The sequence below is a fragment of the Dreissena polymorpha genome, chromosome 11 (genome assembly GCF_020536995.1).
Source record: "Dreissena polymorpha isolate Duluth1 chromosome 11, UMN_Dpol_1.0, whole genome shotgun sequence".
NCBI lineage: Eukaryota > Metazoa > Mollusca > Bivalvia > Myida > Dreissenidae > Dreissena > Dreissena polymorpha.
In genome coordinates, this window is record NC_068365.1 from 13,555,916 (window position 1) to 13,576,870 (window position 20,955).

The 20,955-nt window shown below is 36.6% G+C and overlaps 2 protein-coding genes across 11 annotated transcripts in view; both read right to left on the reverse strand.

Annotated features, from left to right (window-relative positions):
- The window catches only part of LOC127849614 (DNA-directed RNA polymerase I subunit RPA1-like), a 110,272-nt gene that overhangs the window by 62,798 nt on the left and 26,519 nt on the right, over positions 1-20,955 (reverse strand). For 4 of the 10 annotated variants that reach the window (XM_052382349.1, XM_052382345.1, XM_052382350.1 and 1 more), the window contains exon 2: positions 880-1,082. The exons of 4 other annotated variants lie outside the window; for them this stretch is intronic. In XM_052382349.1, coding sequence (XP_052238309.1) covers positions 880-1,054 — 175 coding nt within the window. In that variant the 5' untranslated portion in view covers positions 1,055-1,082. Of the gene's footprint in view, positions 1-879; positions 1,083-1,261; positions 1,350-20,955 lie in introns of those variants that run through there. 2 more of the 10 variants (XM_052382348.1, XM_052382351.1) reach the window with 2 other exon arrangements.
- LOC127849617 (pyridine nucleotide-disulfide oxidoreductase domain-containing protein 1-like) lies at positions 4,394-20,745 on the reverse strand. Its single transcript, XM_052382357.1, has 13 exons — positions 20,605-20,745; positions 19,969-20,049; positions 19,454-19,573; positions 18,946-19,017; positions 18,462-18,515; positions 16,702-16,936; positions 14,923-15,023; positions 14,381-14,495; positions 13,095-13,204; positions 12,589-12,711; positions 10,357-10,494; positions 7,025-7,094; positions 4,394-5,556 (listed from the first exon to the last, which is right to left on the reverse strand). The coding sequence occupies exons 1-13, from the start codon at positions 20,665-20,667 to the stop codon at positions 5,381-5,383; spliced, it is 1,458 nt and encodes a 485-aa protein (XP_052238317.1). The 5' UTR covers positions 20,668-20,745; the 3' UTR covers positions 4,394-5,380.

The window sequence follows — 20,955 nt, forward strand, 5'->3', positions numbered from 1 at the left end:
TAACACTCGCACACTCGCAAAATGCGAGTGAAGAATACCGATTGCGAGTTAAGTTTTAAGCCACTAGAATTTTTTTGCGAGTGAAGAAATAGTGAAAAAAAGACTTACATTGCTAAATGCGCTCGACGTTTTGAACGCTAAACCACAGGTCAATTAATAGAACGTCCGAATACCCATATGTGGAAGCTTGCACTTTGTATGTAGACTGGTATACTTATAGTACATATATGCGGTTGGTATTGGTACAAAGAATATGAAACAGTCGATTATCCACACATGTTCACTATAAAAGACAAAAAACCTGAACAGTCATGCTGTCGAAGCAAAAAATAACTAGTTTCTTTTTGCCCACAGATTGAAATAACAATACGAAATATAAAGCAAAGTTAACCGTTGAGTTGAGAGAAAAAAAACGGAATTAAATTCTTCCACGAAAACAGTGAAAAAGTGGGAAAAAGAACTTCATATATAACACCAAAACTTGTGGTTGATGTCATATTTTATTTAGTTTTAATAGTACTAAACCTATGTCCAAACTTGTTTTATTTATGTTTCCAGCAAAATTTGCGAGAATGTTTTTGATTTTGCGAGCTGGTATTTAAGCTGCTCGCAATGTTTTGCTTGTAGAAAGAAAAGATAAATTCGAGCCCTGACAATAATAGGACTTGATTTTTAATTCTCATGTTTCATTTGAGCTCTCTTTTATTTTCAGGTTTTAATTCTATGACAAAAAATCATTTTTGAGCTTTAATTATTTATCGGACATTCGGACAGACAATATTGCATTTTCAATCGGACCGGAATCGGACCCGTTTTAAAAACATCAGTCAAGTCCGATGGTTTGGCACTTTTGGGAATTTCTGTATGACTGTGTCTTACCAAGTGAAGAATCATACAAGCCACCAACTGTTGGATGATTAAGATTGTCGAATGTTTCTGTGTTTGTGATTTCCTTCACACTCAAAGCCTTGATTTCCTGGGTGGTATAGAAGCGAAATTGCAAGTCTTGAATCATAAAGTTTGGGTTGTAGTCATTGGACATTTCGTGATCCATTTTTGAAGAAGCGTTATTTCTTTCAATCCTAAAAAATACAAATAAAACTTTCAACAAACGTCACATCGTAATTTACGACAGTGTTTAAGCAACATCGCGAAATATGATGACAAATTTGCTGAAACAATGTTGTTGCATTGATTTTATAACTGACAGTTCTTGGGACTCAAGCAGAAATATCTTCTTGAAATAACTTGTTAATTTTACCTGAAATAAATGACCATCTTACGCAGTTTTTACACTTAAACTGCGTAAGGTTTTTTGCAAAACATGTGTTGTTGTGCATAAATAATATAACGTTGTTATTAACGCAAACAAGAACAGGGTTAGACTCCACCAACTGTAAAAAAACATTTATCATCACATAACATAATTATTTTGACGCCTTTATGAATATATACTAAACGCAACTTCTCATGTATCTTAATATGTTTTCTTTGTTATATATTATTTTACTAAATAATAAAACCCGTTTTAATTTGCAATGTACATTTTCATCATTCATATTAGTTCTAGCTTCCAACTCATTCAGAACTACCTGCACAGCAACCAAACTGTATGTAATGGATTAGGGATTAAGTATTTTAACAGTCCATCCAATAAACGATCTTGAGTCCTCCCATTAAAATGACAATAAAATCAAAATTATGTTGATGTACATGGTTATGGGACTTAGTTTTGAAGGTGGGGAATTCCATCATATTTATGGTGGTACATAACGTGTACATGTAATTGATATTAAAGGGGCCGTCCAACAGATTTTGGCATGTATTGAAGCTTGTCATTAAATGCTTTGAATGCTTAATATTGATAAATTTAAACATTTGAACTAAAAATCTCCTGTGAAAAAACAAGAATACAATTTAAACAAGAGGGTCTGAAAGGCCCGAAGTCGCTCACCTGAGATAACATGATATTATTGGGACAAATCTTCTGACCAAGTTTCATGATGATCAGAAAATAAATGTGGCCTCTAGAGTGTTAACAAGGTTTTACTATAGCCATATAAGGAAAAATGCCCCGCCCCCTGGCAGCCATGTTTTTCAACCAACCGGCATCATTTTTTAACTCATCCAAGATATTATCAGGATGAATCTTCTGACCAAGTTTCATGAAGATCAGACATTAAATGTGTTAACAAGATTTTACTTTAGCCATATAAGGAAAATTGCCCCTGCCCCTTGGAAGCCATGTTTTTCAAGCAAACATAATTATTTTCAAACTAATCCAAGACATCATTGAGACCAATCTTCTGACCAAATTTCATGAAGACTGGACAATAAATGTGGCCTCTACAGTGATAACAAGGTTTTACTATAGCCATATATATAGCCATATAAGGAAAAATGCCCCACCCCCTGGTGGCCATGTTTTATAAGCAACCAAAACCATTTTCGAACTCATCCAAGATATCATCAGGATGAATCTTCTGACCAAGTTTCATGATGATCCGACAATAAATGTTCTTTCTAGAGTGTTAACAAGGTTTTACTATAGCCATATAAGAAAAAATGCCCCGCCCCCGTGGTGGCCATGTTTTTCAACCAACTGGCATCATTTTTGAACTCGTCTAAGGTATTATTGGGATCTTCTGACCGAGTTTCATTAAGATCGGACTATAAATGTGGCCTCTAGAGTGTTAACAAGATTTTACTATAGCCATATAGCCATATAAGGAGAAATGCCCCACCCCATGGCAGCCATGTTTTTCAATCAAATGTAACCATTTTCAAACTCATCCAAAATATCAATAAGACAAATCTTCTGACCAAATTTCATGAAGATTGGACAATAAATGTGGTCTCTAGAGTGTTAACAAGGTTTTACTATAGCCATATAAGGAAAAATGCCCTGCCCCCTGGCGGCCATGTTTTTCAACTAACCGGCATCATTTTCTAACTCGTCCAAGATTTTATTGGGATGAATCTTCTGACCAAGTTTCATGAAGATTGGACAATAAATGTGGCCTCTAAAGTGTTAACAAGATTTTACTATAGCCTTACATAGTCATATAAGGAAAAATGCCCCGCCCCTTGGCAGCCATGTTTTTCAAGCAAAAGGTTACTATTTTTGAACTAATCCAAGATATCATTGGGACAAATCTTCTGAGCAAGTTTCATGAAGATTGGACAATAAATGTGGCCACTAGAGTGTTAACAAGGTTTTACTATAGCCATATAAGGAAAAATGCCCTGCCCACTGGCGGTCATGTTTTTCAACCAACCAGCATCATTTTCGAACTCATCCAAGATATTATTGGGATGAATCTTCTGACCAAGTTTCATGAAGATCAGACAATAAATGTGGCCTCTAGAGTGTTAACAAGATTTTACTATAGCCATATGTAGCAGTTTAAGGAAAAATGCCCCGCCCCTTGGCAGCCCTGTTTTTCAAGCAAACGTAACCATTTTGGAACTCATCCAAGATATCATTGAGACCAATCTTTTGACCAAATTTCATGAAGCTTGGACAATAAATGTGGCCTCTAGAGAGTTAACAAGGCAAATGTTGATGCCGCAAAACGCACAACGGACAAAAGGCGATCACAAAGCTCACCATGAGCACGTTGTGCTCAGGTGAGCTAAACAAGAGCACCACATAACGGGTGCCATGCTCGGCTGCGGGTGCAGTTTTTAATAAATGAAAGCTTGTCAGAATTTTTTTTGTTTTGTTTTTGTTTTTAGAGGTCACAGTGACCTTGACCTTTGACCTAGTGACTCAAAAATGGGTGTGGCATGTAGAACTCATCAAGGTGCAGCTACATGTGAAGTTCCAAAGTGGAAGATTGAAGCACTTTGATTTAAGAGCCAATGTTCAAAACCTTAACAAAATGTAAAGGTTTTAGCACGACGCGGACAGCGGACGATGAGCTGGCTATGACAATACCTCGGGTTTTCTCTGAAAACAGCCGAGCTAAAAAGGAAAAAAAGTAAACCTTAACAGGGCTCGAACCACTGACCCCTGATTCCTGGAGTAAAAAGCCTCCCGCCTAGACCACTCGACCATCCACGCTCATGTTTTGAGCGGATGTATTTTATAGCTATATAAGCAATCCTCGTAGTTCTCCAAAATATCGTTTTGCGTCGATACAACGCTTTATCTGTTGGACGGCCCCTATATAGAAATAGGTAAACCATATGTTCTGCGTATAGAAGGAAAGAAGAACCGTGTAAGACGTATAATATGATTTTCTGTTCTTTACCTAATTGTATCAAGAATTAAAAGGGCAATCATGTAAATGTACTATTTTATATTTACATTGAGCTAGTTTTCATGACATGGTGTGGAAGAATGCATAACACATTTATGGAATAACTGAACTATCACAAAAAGAAAGTATGTATTTCAAATGTTTTAATAAAACTTCAATAATTATTGTCAACATAATTGTTAATTTGATGCAAAGTTAACATGTTAGTGCAGTTTTACTGATTAAACTTTTTGCAATGCTAGCTACGAAAGACAGTAAAACCTGAAACAAATAAAAGATCAAACATTTGGCACAGAAAAATATATTGCCTTAACATTTAAAATGCCTCACACTAAATAATCCTATTAACACTAATACAACTCGACTAATCTATTTTTTGAGCTATGGGTCGTGTCAGTTTCAACATCTTTAGAGACATATTTTCAAACTTGAATGCAAACTTTCACCACAAGCAAAACAATTGACGAAGTTCAACTCAAATGCTGTATTGGCCACAATCTTAAGTCTTGGTCTATTACCGTTAATAATTACATCGAAAATCTTAAACCTCAAGAAAAGCATTGATCTATTCTTTGAAACCAATAAAGCTGCAAATAAATGAGTTTTCAAGAAAGCATCATAACGGAAACCAAAGTCATTTTCTAAAACATTCAATTTTGTATGAGATGTTATTGCCGAGAATAGTAAGATATCATTTTATGTCATGGGAAAACAGTAATATCATTAACAAATGTATGACAACGGTAATAAATGTATACTCGCTGTGATATAACTGCCATTGTGCTTACAGCTGTCATATCTATTTTTAATGGTCGTCCTCATTGTCTACAGTTAGTTCAAGTAAATTGTCCTTGTGAACACCAAAGACCAATGCAGACCATGAAATCAATCAAAGTAGTTCTCAATGCCTACACTAGGACCAACTTATGATATCAAGGACAGCCGGAGAGACGTGCCCAGAACTGAGATGCCTGAAGGAAGCTGGTCAGCAGGCAGGACCACAGACAAAGATGAGATGATTAAGTTAAATTGAAATCAGTCAAAGTAGTCTTCAATGTCCACATTAAGTTCTAGCAGATGTGCTTTGAGCAGTGTTAGGTCGGTCTGGTTGACATTCAGTCAAAGTAGTCCTCAATGTCTACATTAGGTTCCAGCAGATGTTCCTTGAGCAGTGTGAGGTCGGTCTGGTTGAGGATGAGATTCTCAAAGGTCTCCTCAAGGTTAGTGTCCCCTATCAGGACTGCTCCCTGCATCCGGTTGTCTTGCAGCACCACCTTCACATATTCCTCACCTGCAAGATTGGGAATAAATTAAACCTTGTTCTTCAAAAACTGAAAATATTAGTCTGCACAGGCTATCAGGGAAGACACTTTCCGCTAAAAACTGTATTTGGGGTTAAAAGAGATTTTCTTGAAAAAAAATCCATAAAAGCAGAAAGTGTTACCTTTGATTAGCCTGTGAGGACAGTACAGGCTAATCTGGGAGAACACTTTATACACACACATCAAGCCCAATTTTCCCAGAGCTAGGCTCAATAGAATAGCTCAATTGGTAGAATGTTTGACTTCAGGGTCTGTATTCATCACACAATTCTCAGACTTAAGAATTCAAGTAAAGAACACTCTTAAAAACTTAAATATTCTAATGGTATTTTACAGTTCAATATGGCATGGCACTTAAAAGCTCAAATTACACAATTCTTCATTTGGAGCAATTTATTTATGACAATACCAACGTTTCAAGCCTGTATATATTAAACTTCTTGGTTCTAGTTCTATTTTTTATTCAGATATCTTAGAATGGTTTGGTGAATTTGGGCCCAGATCTGAGGGTGGCAGGTTTGATTCCCGGCCTAGTAACATTATATGTCTGTAGGGATAGGATATGAAGTTATTTCTATGGACATTATCCCGCTACCTTTGATTTAAATTAGGCAATTGCCAGTTACTGTATGTGCATTAAGTACTGGTTAAAAACCTTTTTAGGATTTCTTCTAACTAAAACTTGTAATTCAAGCACTAATAGGAATTACTTTAAACAAGAGCCATGTTAACATGGCCATCCCTGCCGAAATGTGTTTGCTTGTATGAGAACATTTTGTTTAGAGAGAAGAAAAATATTTGTAAAACATGGCACCTGTGTCATCTGTGACAAAACGGATACAAATTAACTATAAAATTAAATAAAGGGAGATAATTCAAAAACTACGGCCAATAGAGACATGGTTCATGTTCACTTCACTTCTAGTTCAAGTTGCCATCTGTTTATATTTCTAGTTTCAAGTAAATCTCTTCAGTAGATTTAGAGTTATGCTCCGGACAAAAATGTACTTTCGAAATTAAATAAAGGAAGATAATTGGTTCTTAGTCACTGCACTTCTTCTCCTTGCCATCTGTTTATATTAAAAGTTTTCAAGTAAATCCCTTCTGTAGATATAGAGTTATTCTCCAGACAAAAATTTACTTTGATATTATATAAAGGGAGATAATTAAAAAACAAAGGTAGATAGAGTTATGGTTCTTGGTCACTGCACTTCTCCTAGTTGCCATCTGCTTATATTCTTGCCATCTGCTTATATTCTAAGTTTTAAGTAAATCCATTGAATAGATTTAGAGTTCTTTTCCGGACAAAGTTTCAGACGGAAGGACGGACAGATGGACGGACAGACGAACGGAGACTATTACTATATCCCCTTTCAAAATTTCATTTAGGCGGGGATAAAATAAAATATTCAACGTCACAGAAAGTTTTTTATTTACCTTTTGTGACTCTCAGCAGAAGTTCATGATCTTGAAGGTCTTGAGCATTAAATTTACCCAACAGTATTACCTGAAAACAACCAAATTTATGTAATTTGTATCCCTAACAAATAATATTTATGGATGGTAGCAAATCCCTTGAATGTTAAGGCATGGTAGGAATATTTAATCAAAATTTGTAAAAATTCAACTCCGTGTGACTTTCACCTGGACCCCAGTCTAAACTGTGACACACTGTCAGATAAAGGAGAACAATTGTAGAAAGTTATAAGACAAGAGCTGTCAGAGGACAGCGCGCTCGACTACTCCAGTGCTTGACAGTATAACGTAAGCCATCATGGACATGGGGGTATGATGTGGGTGTGTGGTCATTTAATAGACGATCTTTCAAAAATAGGAAAAAACAGAAACAAGAGGGCCTGAAAGGCCCAAAGTCGCTCACCTGAGATTCAAAGGAACTGACCTGATCTACGCAGCCCCGCCCCCTGGCGGCCATGTTTTTCAACCGACATCATTTTTTAACTTGTCCAAGATATTATTGGGATGAATCTTCTTACCAAGTTTCATGAAGATCGGACAATAAATGTGGCCTCTAGAGTGTTAACAAGATTTTACTATAGCCATATATAGCCATATAAGGAAAAATGCCCCGCCCCTTGGCAGCCATGTTTTTCAAGCAAACGTAACCATTTTCGACCTCATCCAAGATATCATACAGACCAATCTTCTGAACAAATTTCATGAAGATTGGACAATAAATGTGGCCTCTAGAGTGTTAACAAGGTTTTACTATAGTCATATAAGGAAAACCGATGTTTTGACCAAATTTCATGATGATTGGGCAAACATTGTGACTTCTAGAGTGTTCACAAGGTTTCTCTATAGCCATATAAGGAATACTGCCCCGCCCCCTGGCAGCTATGTTTTTCAACGGACCGGAACCATTTTTGAACTCAACCAACATATCACTTAAACAAACATTTTGACAAAGTTACATGAAGATTGGGCATCAAATGTGACTTCTACAGTGTTCACAAGGTTTTTCTTTTTTTTACCTAGTGACCTAGTTTTTGACCCAGCATGACCCAGTTTCAAACTCTGTCGAGGTATCAATGGGGAAAATGTTCTGACGAAATTTCATGAAGATCAGACAATAAATGTGGCCTCTAGAGTGTTTACAAGGCAAAATGTTGACGACGCACAACGGACAAAAGGTGATCACAAAAGCTCATCATGAGCACGTTGTGCTCAGGTGAGCTAAAAAAAATTCGGGGGGAAGGGGGATTCTGGGGTGGGGCGTGGGGGATGGTTTTGGTGGAGTCCATTGTGGTATGTCAGGTAAGTGTTGTTTTGTCAAAGTATGAATCAAATGTGATCATAAATAAAGAAGTTATGATCATGATAGTAGTATAAGAAGTTATGGCAATTTAAGCAAAATTTATAATTTGACCTTGAGAGTCAAGGTCATTTAAAGGTTAAGGTCAAATTCAACTTGCTAGGTACAGTAACATCATGATAGTGAGAAAGTACTTAAAATTTGAAAGCAATAGCCTTGATACTTTAGAAGTAAAGTGGATCGAAACACAAAATTTAACAAAATATTTAAAGTTACTAAGACAAAATAGGGCCATAATTCCGTTTAAAAGCCAACCAGAGTTATGCAACTTGCCCTGTACAGTCCCCTTACGATAGTTAGCGAGTTTTCCAAGTATAACAGGAGATGTGTTTGTCAGAAACGCAATGACCCCTAATGCGCAACTGTTTTTGTTGTTGACCTTTGACCTTGAAGGATTACCTTGACCTTTCACCACTCAAAATGTGCAGCTTCATGAGATACACATGCATGCCAAATATCAAGTTGCTATGTTCAAAATTTCAAAAGTTATTGCAAAACTTTACTGTAAGGTTAACCCATTTATGCCTAGTGGACTCTCCCATCCATCTAAATTGGATCAATTTATTTCCAAAATTTGGGATGTCTAGTTTATTTATTTTTATATTTAAAATATTTCTTACAGAAATTCCTATATGCAAACAGCGCAGACCCTGATGAGGCGCCGCATGATCTGGATCTACGCTGTTTGCCAAGGCATTTTTTCTAGACGCTGGGCATAAATGGGTTAAAGTTTTTGGACAGAATGACAGACAGACAGGCCAAAAGCAATATGCTCCTGATCATTTGATCCGGGGGCATAAAAAGTTAAAATGCTTGATACAGTTGTCTGCTCTTGTTTATAGATTGGGGTCATGTTGGTAAAGAAGTATGCAAAATATAAAAGCAATATGTGAAAGGACATAGGAAATATTTGAGGTGGTACGCAAACTTTAACATTGCAACGTTAACGGGAACGCCGACGCCGGGGTCCCCTTAATGCATAGCCAAGTAATGTCTAAATTGTGAACAATCAACTTGACCTTGCCTCTAGGTTTATACATCTTTCATGTGACTTCGCCCCTGTTGATTGACAACCTTGATGTACGTAAGCATCATAACAAAATAAGGCATATCTAATCAAAATTTGTAACATTTGAACTATGTGTGTGGCCTTGACCTTAACCCTAGAGACCTCACCTGTGACACACGGTCAGATCAAGAAGAACCATTGGAGAAAGTTATTACAAAATCAATTGATGCTGAAGTGAAGTTTGTGATCATTGACCTCATTATGTTACCTTGCATCTATGGTTATGAGTCTTGCATGTGACTAAAGGATGAAAAGAACTGTGGTAAGTTGCATAGCTGTTGCTCATATATTATTGGAGATAAAGCTCAAGACAGGAAAAAAACTCAATAAAAAATGGTATTAACAAGACAAAAAGGGCCATAACTACATTCATGAAAATGGTGTGTGTTGCAAATTGACATACATCATCCTTTTATCCATATTTACACTCATACCAAGTTTCAATTTAATCCACCTAACAAATAACTTTTATTTGCAAATGGATTGTGGCGGCATTTGACATGCATCATCCTCATATCCATACATGCACTAACACCAAGTTTCAATGAAATCTATGCAAGCAGTTTTGAGACGTGGCTTCAGACACAAAATTGTTACAGGATGATGGAAGGTAGTTAGGAAAGAAGGACTGACAACCCCAAAACTATATCCCTCTGTCTATGGCTGGGTATAATAAGCATACCTACAGGTTACAATGGCATTTAATGTAAAGGCTTCCAAGAAGTTACAATCAATTATCTAATCAATTTACAGTATTTCATGTTCCATTCAAAATTTGCATTTAGTAAAAAAATCACATACCAAACAATCATTAAAGATTTCCCAAAAATAATGTGCTGTGAACTGCATACATTAAACGAAACGTACTTTATAATTGAAGAATTTGGTGACATGTGCAAAGAGTTCAAAGCAGAAGTCCATGTGTATGTCTGCACCCTGACTTCTGGCCACCATGCATTTTGCAGCATAGGCTCCCATCTGCCTAGCCTGGGACCATAACCTCATCTGTCAAGAATATACATATACTTCATCGGAGTAGACACTTTTTAATGCATATGTGTAAAGTGTTGTCCCAGATTAGCCTGTGAAGTCCACACAGGCTAATCAGGGATGACACTTCCAGCCTACAATGGATTTTTTCTAGGCATAGACTTCCTTTAAACAAAAAAGACCATAAAAGCGGCAAGTAAACAGAATGAACAGGCCAACCTGGGGCAAGTAAACAGAATGAACGGGCCAACCTGGGGCAAGTAAACAGAATGAACGGGCCAACCTGGGGCAAGTAAACAGAATGAACGGGCCAACCTGGGGCAAGTAAACAGAATGAACGGGCCAACCTGGGGCAAGTAAACAGAATGAACGGGCCAACCTGGGGCAAGTAAACAGAATGAACGGGCCAACCTGGGGTAAGTAAACAGAATGAACGGGCCAACCTGGGGCAAGTAAACAGAATGAACGGGCCAACCTGGGGCAAGTAAACAGAATGAACAGGCCAACCTGGGGCAAGTAAACAGAATGAACGGGCCAACCTGGGGCAAGTAAACAGAATGAACGGGCCAACCTGGGGCAAGTAAACAGAATGAACGGGCCAACCTGGGGCAAGTAAACAGAATGAACGGGCCAACCTGGGGCAAGTAAACAGAATGAACGGGCCAACCTGGGGCAAGTAAACAGAATGAACGGGCCAACCTGGGGCAAGTAAACAGAATGAACGGGCCAACCTGGGGCAAGTAAACAGAATGAACGGGCCAACCTGGGGCAAGTAAACAGAATGAACGGGCCAACCTGGGGCAAGTAAACAGAATGAACGGGCCAACCTGGGGCAAGTAAACAGAATGAACGGGCCAACCTGGGGCAAGTAAACAGAATGAACGGGCCAACCTGGGGCAAGTAAACAGAATGAACGGGCCAACCTGGGGCAAGTAAACAGAATGAACGGGCCAACCTGGGGCAAGTAAACAGAATGAACAGGCCAACCTGGGGCAAGTAAACAGAATGAACGGGCCAACCTGGGGCAAGTAAACAGAATGAACGGGCCAACCTGGGGCAAGTAAACAGAATGAACGGGCCAACCTGGGGCAAGTAAACAGAATGAACGGGCCAACCTGGGGCAAGTAAACAGAATGAACGGGCCAACCTGGGGCAAGTAAACAGAATGAACGGGCCAACCTGGGGCAAGTAAACAGAATGAACGGGCCAACCTGGGGCAAGTAAACAGAATGAACAGGCCAACCTGGGGCAAGTAAACAGAATGAACAGGCCAACCTGGGGCAAGTAAACAGAATGAACAGGCCAACCTGGTACGATACTTAATGTACTTAACCATGTTTTAATACAGCGACTCTCGAATGTATACATTTTTTAAGTAAATATAATTGCTGTAGCATGCATTTACCAGATTATTCTATTTAATAATTGAAAAAAGAACCAGCAGGTAAAAGTATGTCCAAGTGTTTTTTACTTGAATTTGTATAATCAACATTTATTTGTAACATTTCATATTGCATATGGTTAGGCTCTTTCAGAAAGCAATATATATCACATACATTAGCAAAACATGTATTTAATGTATGAAAAAAATGAAAGAAGCTGCATAATAAGTGAACCTCGTCAGTCCATTATGCTTTAATTTTTTGAATACAGTCAAATCAATTGTGAAAACAAAATTCACACATTTTCAATGCCATGCTCTGCAAATTACATTTGATTTGTGAAAAGGTGTATCACCTTTACCTTTGATTTACCAAATACAACATGAAGTTTTATAGGCAACCATTGATTTCTTTTGTAGACAGGCTACAAAGTACCATTTTTCCTCATCTACATTTAACCAGTCAGTACCTGTAGCCACCACATTTAACTAGTCAGTACCTGTAGTCACCATATTTAACTAGTCAGTACCTGTAGTCACCACATTTAACTAGTCTATAGCAGTACCTGTAGTCACCATATTTAACTAGTCAGTACCTGTAGTCACCACATTTAACTAGTCTATAGCAGTACCTGTAGTCACCATATTTAACTAGTCTGTACCTGTAGTCACCACATTTAACTAGTCTATAGCAGTACCTGTAGCCACAACATTTAACCAGTCAGTACCTGTAGCCAATGAGGTGCGTGTTCCCACGATGCATTACAGACATCCCCCGCTGCATACACGTCTGCAATAGACGTCTGCATGGTGCTGTCAACATTGATACCCCCATCTGCTCCGATAGAAAACTGCAGATAGAATGACAGAAAGAATGACATGAGGCATTTAAGTGTATTCACATACACACATTGAGAGATCATTGTGAAAGTATCATCAAATACTTTTAGCAAAACTAAAATCCAAGACACACACTGATTCCCCCAAAAGGAACATGTTGATCATATGGCTTGATGTGGTACCCTATAAGATAAAGATTAATATAATGCCTTTATTTACTCAAATATGAACTAAGAGTTCAATTCTTGGGAAATAACATAGCAACCTGAGTGTTAAATATTCACGTTTTAACAAGAGCCGAAAATATAAAATATGCTGTAAATCTGGTAAGTTTTATGGTGATTGCATGCACATTCTACTGGATACTATATTTCCAATCAATCAGAACACATACATTATTTGGAGCAAACAGTTCTGTGTTTGGTACAACACCAGTGGCACTAACAACAAAGTCACAACCGTAGATCTTTTTGTTGGTAAGCTCCACATATACAGGCCAGCAGTCTGAAAGATGTAAACATTTGAGCTGCATTCTAAGAAAATGGGGTATAATTCTTGAGCATAACGTGTACTCCAAGGGACAACAGTTTCTGCTTTTATGGTATTGTTTGTTTGAAGAATGTCTCTTCTTAGCAAACATTCAATTATGGCGGAAAGTTTTGTCTGCCATTAGCCTTTTTTGGATTTCACAAGCTAATCTAGGAAAAAACTTAACGCGAATAGATTGGTTTTCCCTAAGTGAGGCTCATATAATAATAAATAGCTTCGAAATTAATCTTCACTGATAGCAACTTGTGTTATTTATGAGATTAATTTCAATGAAAAGTTGTTCAGAGTAAACAAGACTATTGCCAAGCAATATATATCCCCTACCGGCTCCACCATTGTCAGAATTTTTTTTTATTGTTGTTGCCATAGCAACCAGAATTTTTGACATAGGAACAAAATAAAATGACATGCATAATGTCCATATTGCCATCTATCCTATTTCAAGCCTTATGAAAAAATATGAAGAACTTTTAAAGTAATTGCAGGATCCAGAAGTGTGACAAACAGACTCACAGACAGACAGACACACAGAGCGCAAACCATACGTCCCCTCTGGTGAAACCGATAGGGGACGATAAACCAAAACCAGTATCTAAAGCAATTATTCTTTTTGACAAAGCAAGGAATTATGTAAGCACATGTACATTTTATTTGTGCGTTGAAATATTAAGAAAAGGCTGTCATTTATTAGGTCAGGAATTTTATTCTTCATGTACCCATTAAAAGCAGAGGTTAAAAAATCTGTTAAAAACCACGTGCGTGCTACCAGCTGACAAGATCAGTTTGCCTTTGCTTACTTTGTAGTCACCCTACAACAGATGCTAGTCACAGTTAATACTACCAAAACATTTTTTGGGACAAATGAAGTAAAAATGTAAGGCTGTTTTGTTATTGCGTAGGAAAATAAACCCCATCATGCAAATAGTACTGATTACTGTGATAAACTGTATTATTAACATATAATTTAAAATCAAGAATCTACGAAGTGTATCACAATCCTTACAGAGAAGAACTGGTTACAAAATTAAAAAAACTGGGTGAAAAACATTAATATGAGGTCAACCAAAAGGGCCAATATTTCAGATATAACAGTATCCCCCCTTAAATAAATCTTAGCATTGTATTGTTTACCATCTGGCAGCGAACCCTCAAAAGCAGTGGCTGATTTTCCGGAGTCAGATAACTCTGTTGGAGAGTAGATGCCTGCAACCTCTACCTCATAGTCCACATGAATCCTGTGACCTCTCTGTAATTGCAAGCATTTAGGCAAGTGAATCAAAATGATTTAAAAGGCAAATAAATCAAAGCGTGTTAGAGCACAAAAGCAATACAGTTTTCAAATACTATATCTGACACCTTAAGAAGCACATCAATTCATCATACACCTTAACCCACAAAAGAAAAAACAACAGAAATTTATCTGAATACTTATCGCAATAAAATAAGGGCTTTTTCCTCATTTTGGAGGCAAAGAACTGACAAACGAACAGGCATATCACCAAAACTGATGGATGAACTCAGATATTTGCATTTTGTCAATGGATGGATTGATTGTATAAAGATCTGTTTTCAATAAACAAAATGAATGAATAAAATGATTTTTTCTAGATGTATGATGACTTATAATGATCCCTGTGACAGAAGTAAAAAGCCTAATGTATAAGCCAGGTCACCTCTTTTGATCCTGTCATTTCCAGGTCAACCATCCAGTCAGGTCCTAGTGCACTGCCGTATGCAGCAGACGCCCGATTTGTGGCACCAGATGGGGCAGATACTGAAAGTAGCACAGATATATGGGAGCCTTTTGAATATGAATGAAGTCAATATATTTTTGATACTATACATTTAAACTACTACTTAACCTTAAGTACAAAGGTCTATTATTCTGCTAAATTGAATTCAGAGTTTTGGCCCAAGGTCGGAAACCATATACATGTATATTGATCACTTACACACACAGCGATATTAAATTGAATATCTGAAGTGGAAATGGGGCATAAGTGTGCTGATTTGCAGGTCAGAGTAACAAGCCAGTGTTTAAAGTTTCAAATGATTATCTATAGTGGTTACAGAGATATGCTTTTGTTACCCCGAAACCTAATTCTGAATTTCATCATGCATGCACACCTTATCCTGGTTGTGTAAGTACAAAGTAGTGTTTAGTTTTTCTGAAAGGCTTGTTACAATTACAGGTTTCCCTCAGTTACTGATTATAAAGATACTGAACACATAATTAGGTAAAGTTTTATTTCACTATCTGTAGCGGATATAGATATGGAGATGTTGCAAATGTTAACCTGAATTTTCAAAGCACAAAATGGGGTATACATCATCGAAACTGCAGGTAAGAAATTTAATCTTTACCACTTAGATACGTATTTTGATGCATTTGTAGTCCTTTAAAAAGTTAAATTTTATTAAAGACCTTTCTTACTAGATTCAAATTTTAACTTACAAGGGCTTCATTTCCAACTCTTAGATACTGATGAGCAGCAAACAGCCTAAAACCTGAACAGACTGAGAGTTACTCGCAGGCTGTTCTGATTTTATGCTGTTTGCACATAGCCATTTTAACTTTGCTTCTGATAGGGAAAGGGTTATGGGCCTTGGTCTTATACCTCACATGATGATCCCAGAAATGTGAGAAGATATACATGTAACTGAATATCTGTAATAATTACAGATATATGTACTTGTTGTGTGCAAAACCTAACCTCAATTGCATCCTGCATGAAACTCTTCACCAGACTTGTATAGGTACAGAACGGGGCATAATTGTACTAAAAAGCTGGTCTCTGTTATATAAAAGATTTGTCAGTGAATATTCATAAAGACCGGAACACATAAGTACAGTTTTATTTTGTTATCTGTAGTAGAAATGGAAATATGGAGCAGTTGGAGGCAAGCATTAACCATAAAAAAGGGGCAAAATTTAGCTAAACTGCAAGTAAAAATTGTAGAACTTGGTCAATGATCTGACACAATGACCACAAACAAAACTTTTATGTTTCAAATGTATACCTGTGGCAGAAATAGTCCTAGGGAGATAAAGTACGTTTACTTTTACAAAAGCATTATTTAGACCCCGACAGTTGAGGAGTATACCTAAGACAGTCAGACTATTTGGTGAAAAGCTTAATATTGTCAAATTCAAAATAAGACTTCAATTAGACTAAATCTGAGTTCTGGTAATACAAAGTTTACATTCACAAGTCAAAATATTAAAAAACATAAAACATTACAAATATAGCTAGTTTTGTTGTGTTGAAAATATAAATACCCAACACTTAACAGGCTGGTCAAATTCCTATAATTGTATTGATACTTGCATACATTAGGGAAGTTTCATCATAATGTATTATTTCATGTGTTTGTTATCACAAAAACAACAAATGATAAATTATTAATGTAACATGTATCACCTTGTAAGTGCTTAAATCAAGCATTATTACCTTGCTCTGTGTATTTCAACCTCTTTATAGGTCTATCAGCCAACTTCTTATCAGCATTCAGGCCGGGAAGGCAGAACTGTGCAGCCCCAGGGTCAATAAAATTGCTGGTGATGGAGGCGTCCTTGATGGCCCAGATCACGTCACAGCCCTCCACCTCGTACACCAGCTCCGTGGCAATGCCTCCGTTGCCAACGACGATGATTCGTCTTGCGTTATGGAGACGTCTTTGAAATGCCTGGGGATACAGAAAGAAGAAGAGTGAAATAGCAAGGTGTTGTGCCCTACTGCATTTTGCTTTCTCACTTCTGCCTCAGCCTAAAGAATTGCCAACACAAAAGTGTTAAAATCTATTGAAATGTGATTTTTATTTAATGCTTTTCTGTAGTATATAGGGAAATATCGGTAATTTCAAAACAATGATTAATTTTTAAAATAAAAATAAATGTGAAATAATAAAAAATGCTTATTGTTTTACTGTAGAATGACATTGTGTTTGACATCATGACATCATAATTCCAGCCAAATTCTCCAGTTTAACTCTTTTAAAATGTGCATCATGGTAGGAAAAGCATAAAACAAGAGCACCGCATAACGGGTGCCACGCTCAGCTGCGAAAGCTTGTCAGAATTTTTTTTATTTTTTTAGAGGTCACAGTGACCTTGACCTTTGACCTAGTGATCCAAAATGGGTGTGGCGTGTTGAACTCATCAAGGTGCATCTAAATATGAAGTTTCAAAGTTGTAGGTGGAAGCACTTTGATTTTAGAGCGAATGTTAAGGTTTATGTTAAAGTTTTATATTAGAGGTCACGTGACCTTGAACTTTGACCTAGTGACCCAAAATGGGTGCAGCGTGTAGAACTCATGAAGGTGCATCTACATATGAAGTTTCAAAGTTGTAGGTGGAAGCACTTTGATTTTAGCCTATGTTAAAGTTTGATATTAGAGGTCACAGTGACCTTGACCTTTGACCTAGTGACCCAAAAATGGGTGTGTCATATAAAACTCATCAAGGTGCATGTACATATGAAATTTCAAATTTGTAGGTGGAAGCACTTTGATTTTAGAGCCAATGTTAAGGTTTTAGCACGACTCCTAAGGCGGACGGTGAGCTGGCTATGACAATAGCTCGGGTTCTCTCCGAAAACAGCCTCGCTAATAAAAGGGCAACGTGTTGGTTTTCTGTACAAAATTGATTTTTTTCCTCACTTGAGATCCTAGAAACGAAGTATTGATACATGTGGCTGCTCTGCTTGTTAAATATTAATTTATTGGATCACTTGTGAATTAAAACATCTTGTCTACCAGAACCAACAAATATCCTCTACATATTTTGCCAAAATTCAATGGCAAATAAAAAGAAAATGCTAAGATAACTTTTTTACAACTGTACAACAAAAAGATTCATTGCATTTAGTAAAATATATGACCCTTCATTGCAGAATTCTGATTACCCTATGATGTTGTTGATTGCTCTTGAACACTGTCTTAAATACCTTAAAATACAGCCAAATAGGAGCCTATAGTTCACACATGTGAAACCAAATACAATGTGTCACCTGATTTACACAAATACAAATTCTGAAAAATGAAACTTTCCGAAAATTTAGAGTAATTAATTAAAGGGGAAAACCTAGATGTGCGAAAAATTAGAGTCACAAAATATAAAGATTTGGGAGAAATAAAAGAGGGAGTCAAAAAGCTTAAGAGTGTCCAAAATAGGAGTATTACGGTAAATAAAACAACCTCTCTGCGATCCTACCTGCACACTCTCTGTGTCTCTAATACCCAACACATGTGGATTGTCTGCAATGACCTGGGAAAGAATTGTTCACACTATAAGAATGAAATTGACAGAGAAAAAGTCTTATAATTTGTATCCCTGTACTCAGAAATAAAAATGGGCATAATGAAATAGTGGCCTATTTTCCATTTCATACAAGTACTGTACAAAAAGTCACAAGCATATCAAAGGGTGTTGATTAAAGCATTCTTTAGTAAATATTTAAAAATTGTCATTAATTGCAAGACAATTAATGCATTATGTTCAAACTAACAAAATGACACGCCTGCATTTCATAAATTTGAAAAAAAAACCTGGGCAACAAGTCCCATAATAAAGGAGCATGTATAGTATTTAATAACAGAAATGCCAGCTATTCATTACTGCATAAATTGTAGACTAGTTGAGCCTTCAAAACAATTAATGGTATGTTATTGATAATAGTAATAATAAAAAACTGTACCTTTGGTTTTGCACCAGTACATATGCACAGCATTCCATACTGTATTACTGACCCATCATTTGTCAAAACTTCCTTCAACAAAAATAATATTTTATTCAGATACCAAAACACAAATAACACCAAACCTATAAAATGTCAAACTTTTGATATATTGAAAAAACACTTAAACTCTCATTATATGTCAGTTTAGATGTCCTAAGATTTGACAGGAATGCCTCTCATACTTTGAATCTGAATGCACAGGTATTTTGCCATAAGTGATACGGAATAATGCCTTATCTTTCCTAATAAACCCTCCTATACCTTGTACATAACAACAGCATACCATAATAACTAATGACTATTAACCACTAAACAATGGTTTATACTTAGTTCTTAAAGCAAACACAAGGCATTACAAAAGACTGGCAGATGGGAGTTTTACACAAAAAGCAAGTGTGTGAGGTGGAGGAGGTTCCTATAAGCCAAGTTACAGTACTTGTGAATGTCAGCTTAAATTGGGACTTACATGTTTGTCTGTATCTAAAGACTTCACTATTTTCTGAATGACCTTGACATTGGCACATTCTGCCTCCATTGTAGACATGTGGCGTTCTTCAACATCAAACTGCTCCAGAGTTCTTGTTACCTGGTGTAAAGCAAACCGCCTTGAAATGAGATAATACTTTTCATGCTCTATAAACATTGTGCAGTTCTACCATTTTTAATGAAAGTAACAGATAATAAAACAACACTTTAATAATTTTTAGCGCAATGGTGCATTATATAATCATTGGAACAGGATAATGTGTATTTTAAATGAGGTTTGTCATGCTTGTCCCCTTTTCTGGTGATGTTATCATATGTTTTCACACTTAAGTCAAACAACATCATAGGTTGAACAAGTATGTATAAACATTTGAAAAGCCAGAAAGGGCCATGTAAGTATGTACGGCTTTCTTTAAAGAAATGCAATAATGAACCTAAATGTTAACATTCAGCTTTCTTTTCGCGAGAGTTAAAAAAAATCATTAGAATACTTACCTTGTGGTAATTAGTAACTGCTTTAATGAGCTTTGAAGCCGTTAACAAAAAGATGGACTTGCTGGGACATAATGCAGAGAGCTGAAATATTTACAACATACAGTGTCCCAGTGTGACCAAAATTCGACGATGTAACGGTTACATGAAGCAATATTTAGCAAATAATGAAAGAAATAATGAAATGTTTAATAGCACAAAATAATAATTTCAAACTCGGCTGTATTACTTTGAAATGATTCCAAGACAATATTCATCCATTTAATCAATACAAATAGAACATCGTCGAATTTAGGTGTCGTCGAATTTGGGTTGCGGTAGGATGCAATTTAATGTTAATCATGACAACAATCATCATAGTGACAGAGACATTTTATCTACGTCTCTGATAGTGACATTGTAATCGTTGTCGTTATAATCATCATCATCATCATCAAAACAAGTATTTAATTACAGTATGAAGGCACCTAACACTCAAAAATATATTGAGGTTCTAGTGTAGTAGTGATTTGTAACCTACAGAAACATGAAAGGAAAACTAATGAGAAACAGGTAAAGTGTAATGTGTACAATTACAGAGCGGTAAGAGAACGGGGTCGTTTGTTATTCGTGTAATTAGATTAAAATTCAAAATAATACCGTTTCGGCACATGTGACACCAGCAATGCCACCTCCTAAGACAAGAAAATCACAGCTCGACATGTAGAAATTGGATTGCGATATTATATGACTTTCGGTTTGAAAAGAGGTCAAGTGTGTAATATGCGGAGAATTTCTTCAGGGCGTTTGTATTAACCAAACCCCTCGAAAATGATGGATCAAATGCAAAACATTCTGATAAAAAACAATTTAAGTTTGAAATACATTCTCCTTTTTTTCTTAATTACAATAATATATTTAAAAATTGCATTAGCTTGAAGGGTCCGAAAAATGCACTCTAAACCAACAAAGTGAAAGTTCATGGTACGCCGTGAAATGAGGAACGCGTGA

Bases quoted from the DNA above. Each gene is read 5' to 3' on its own strand.
- LOC127849617 (XM_052382357.1), bottom strand. From the start codon at position 20,667: ATGTCGAGCTGTGATTTTCTTGTCTTAGGAGGTGGCATTGCTGGTGTC. The intron at 19,018-19,453 runs GTAAGTCCCAAT...TTTTTGTTGAAG, and splicing joins CTTTAGATACAGACAAACAT to GAAGTTTTGACAAATGATGG. The intron at 12,712-13,094 runs GTATGTGTTCTG...TTCTATCTGCAG, and splicing joins AACTGTTTGCTCCAAATAAT to TTTTCTATCGGAGCAGATGG.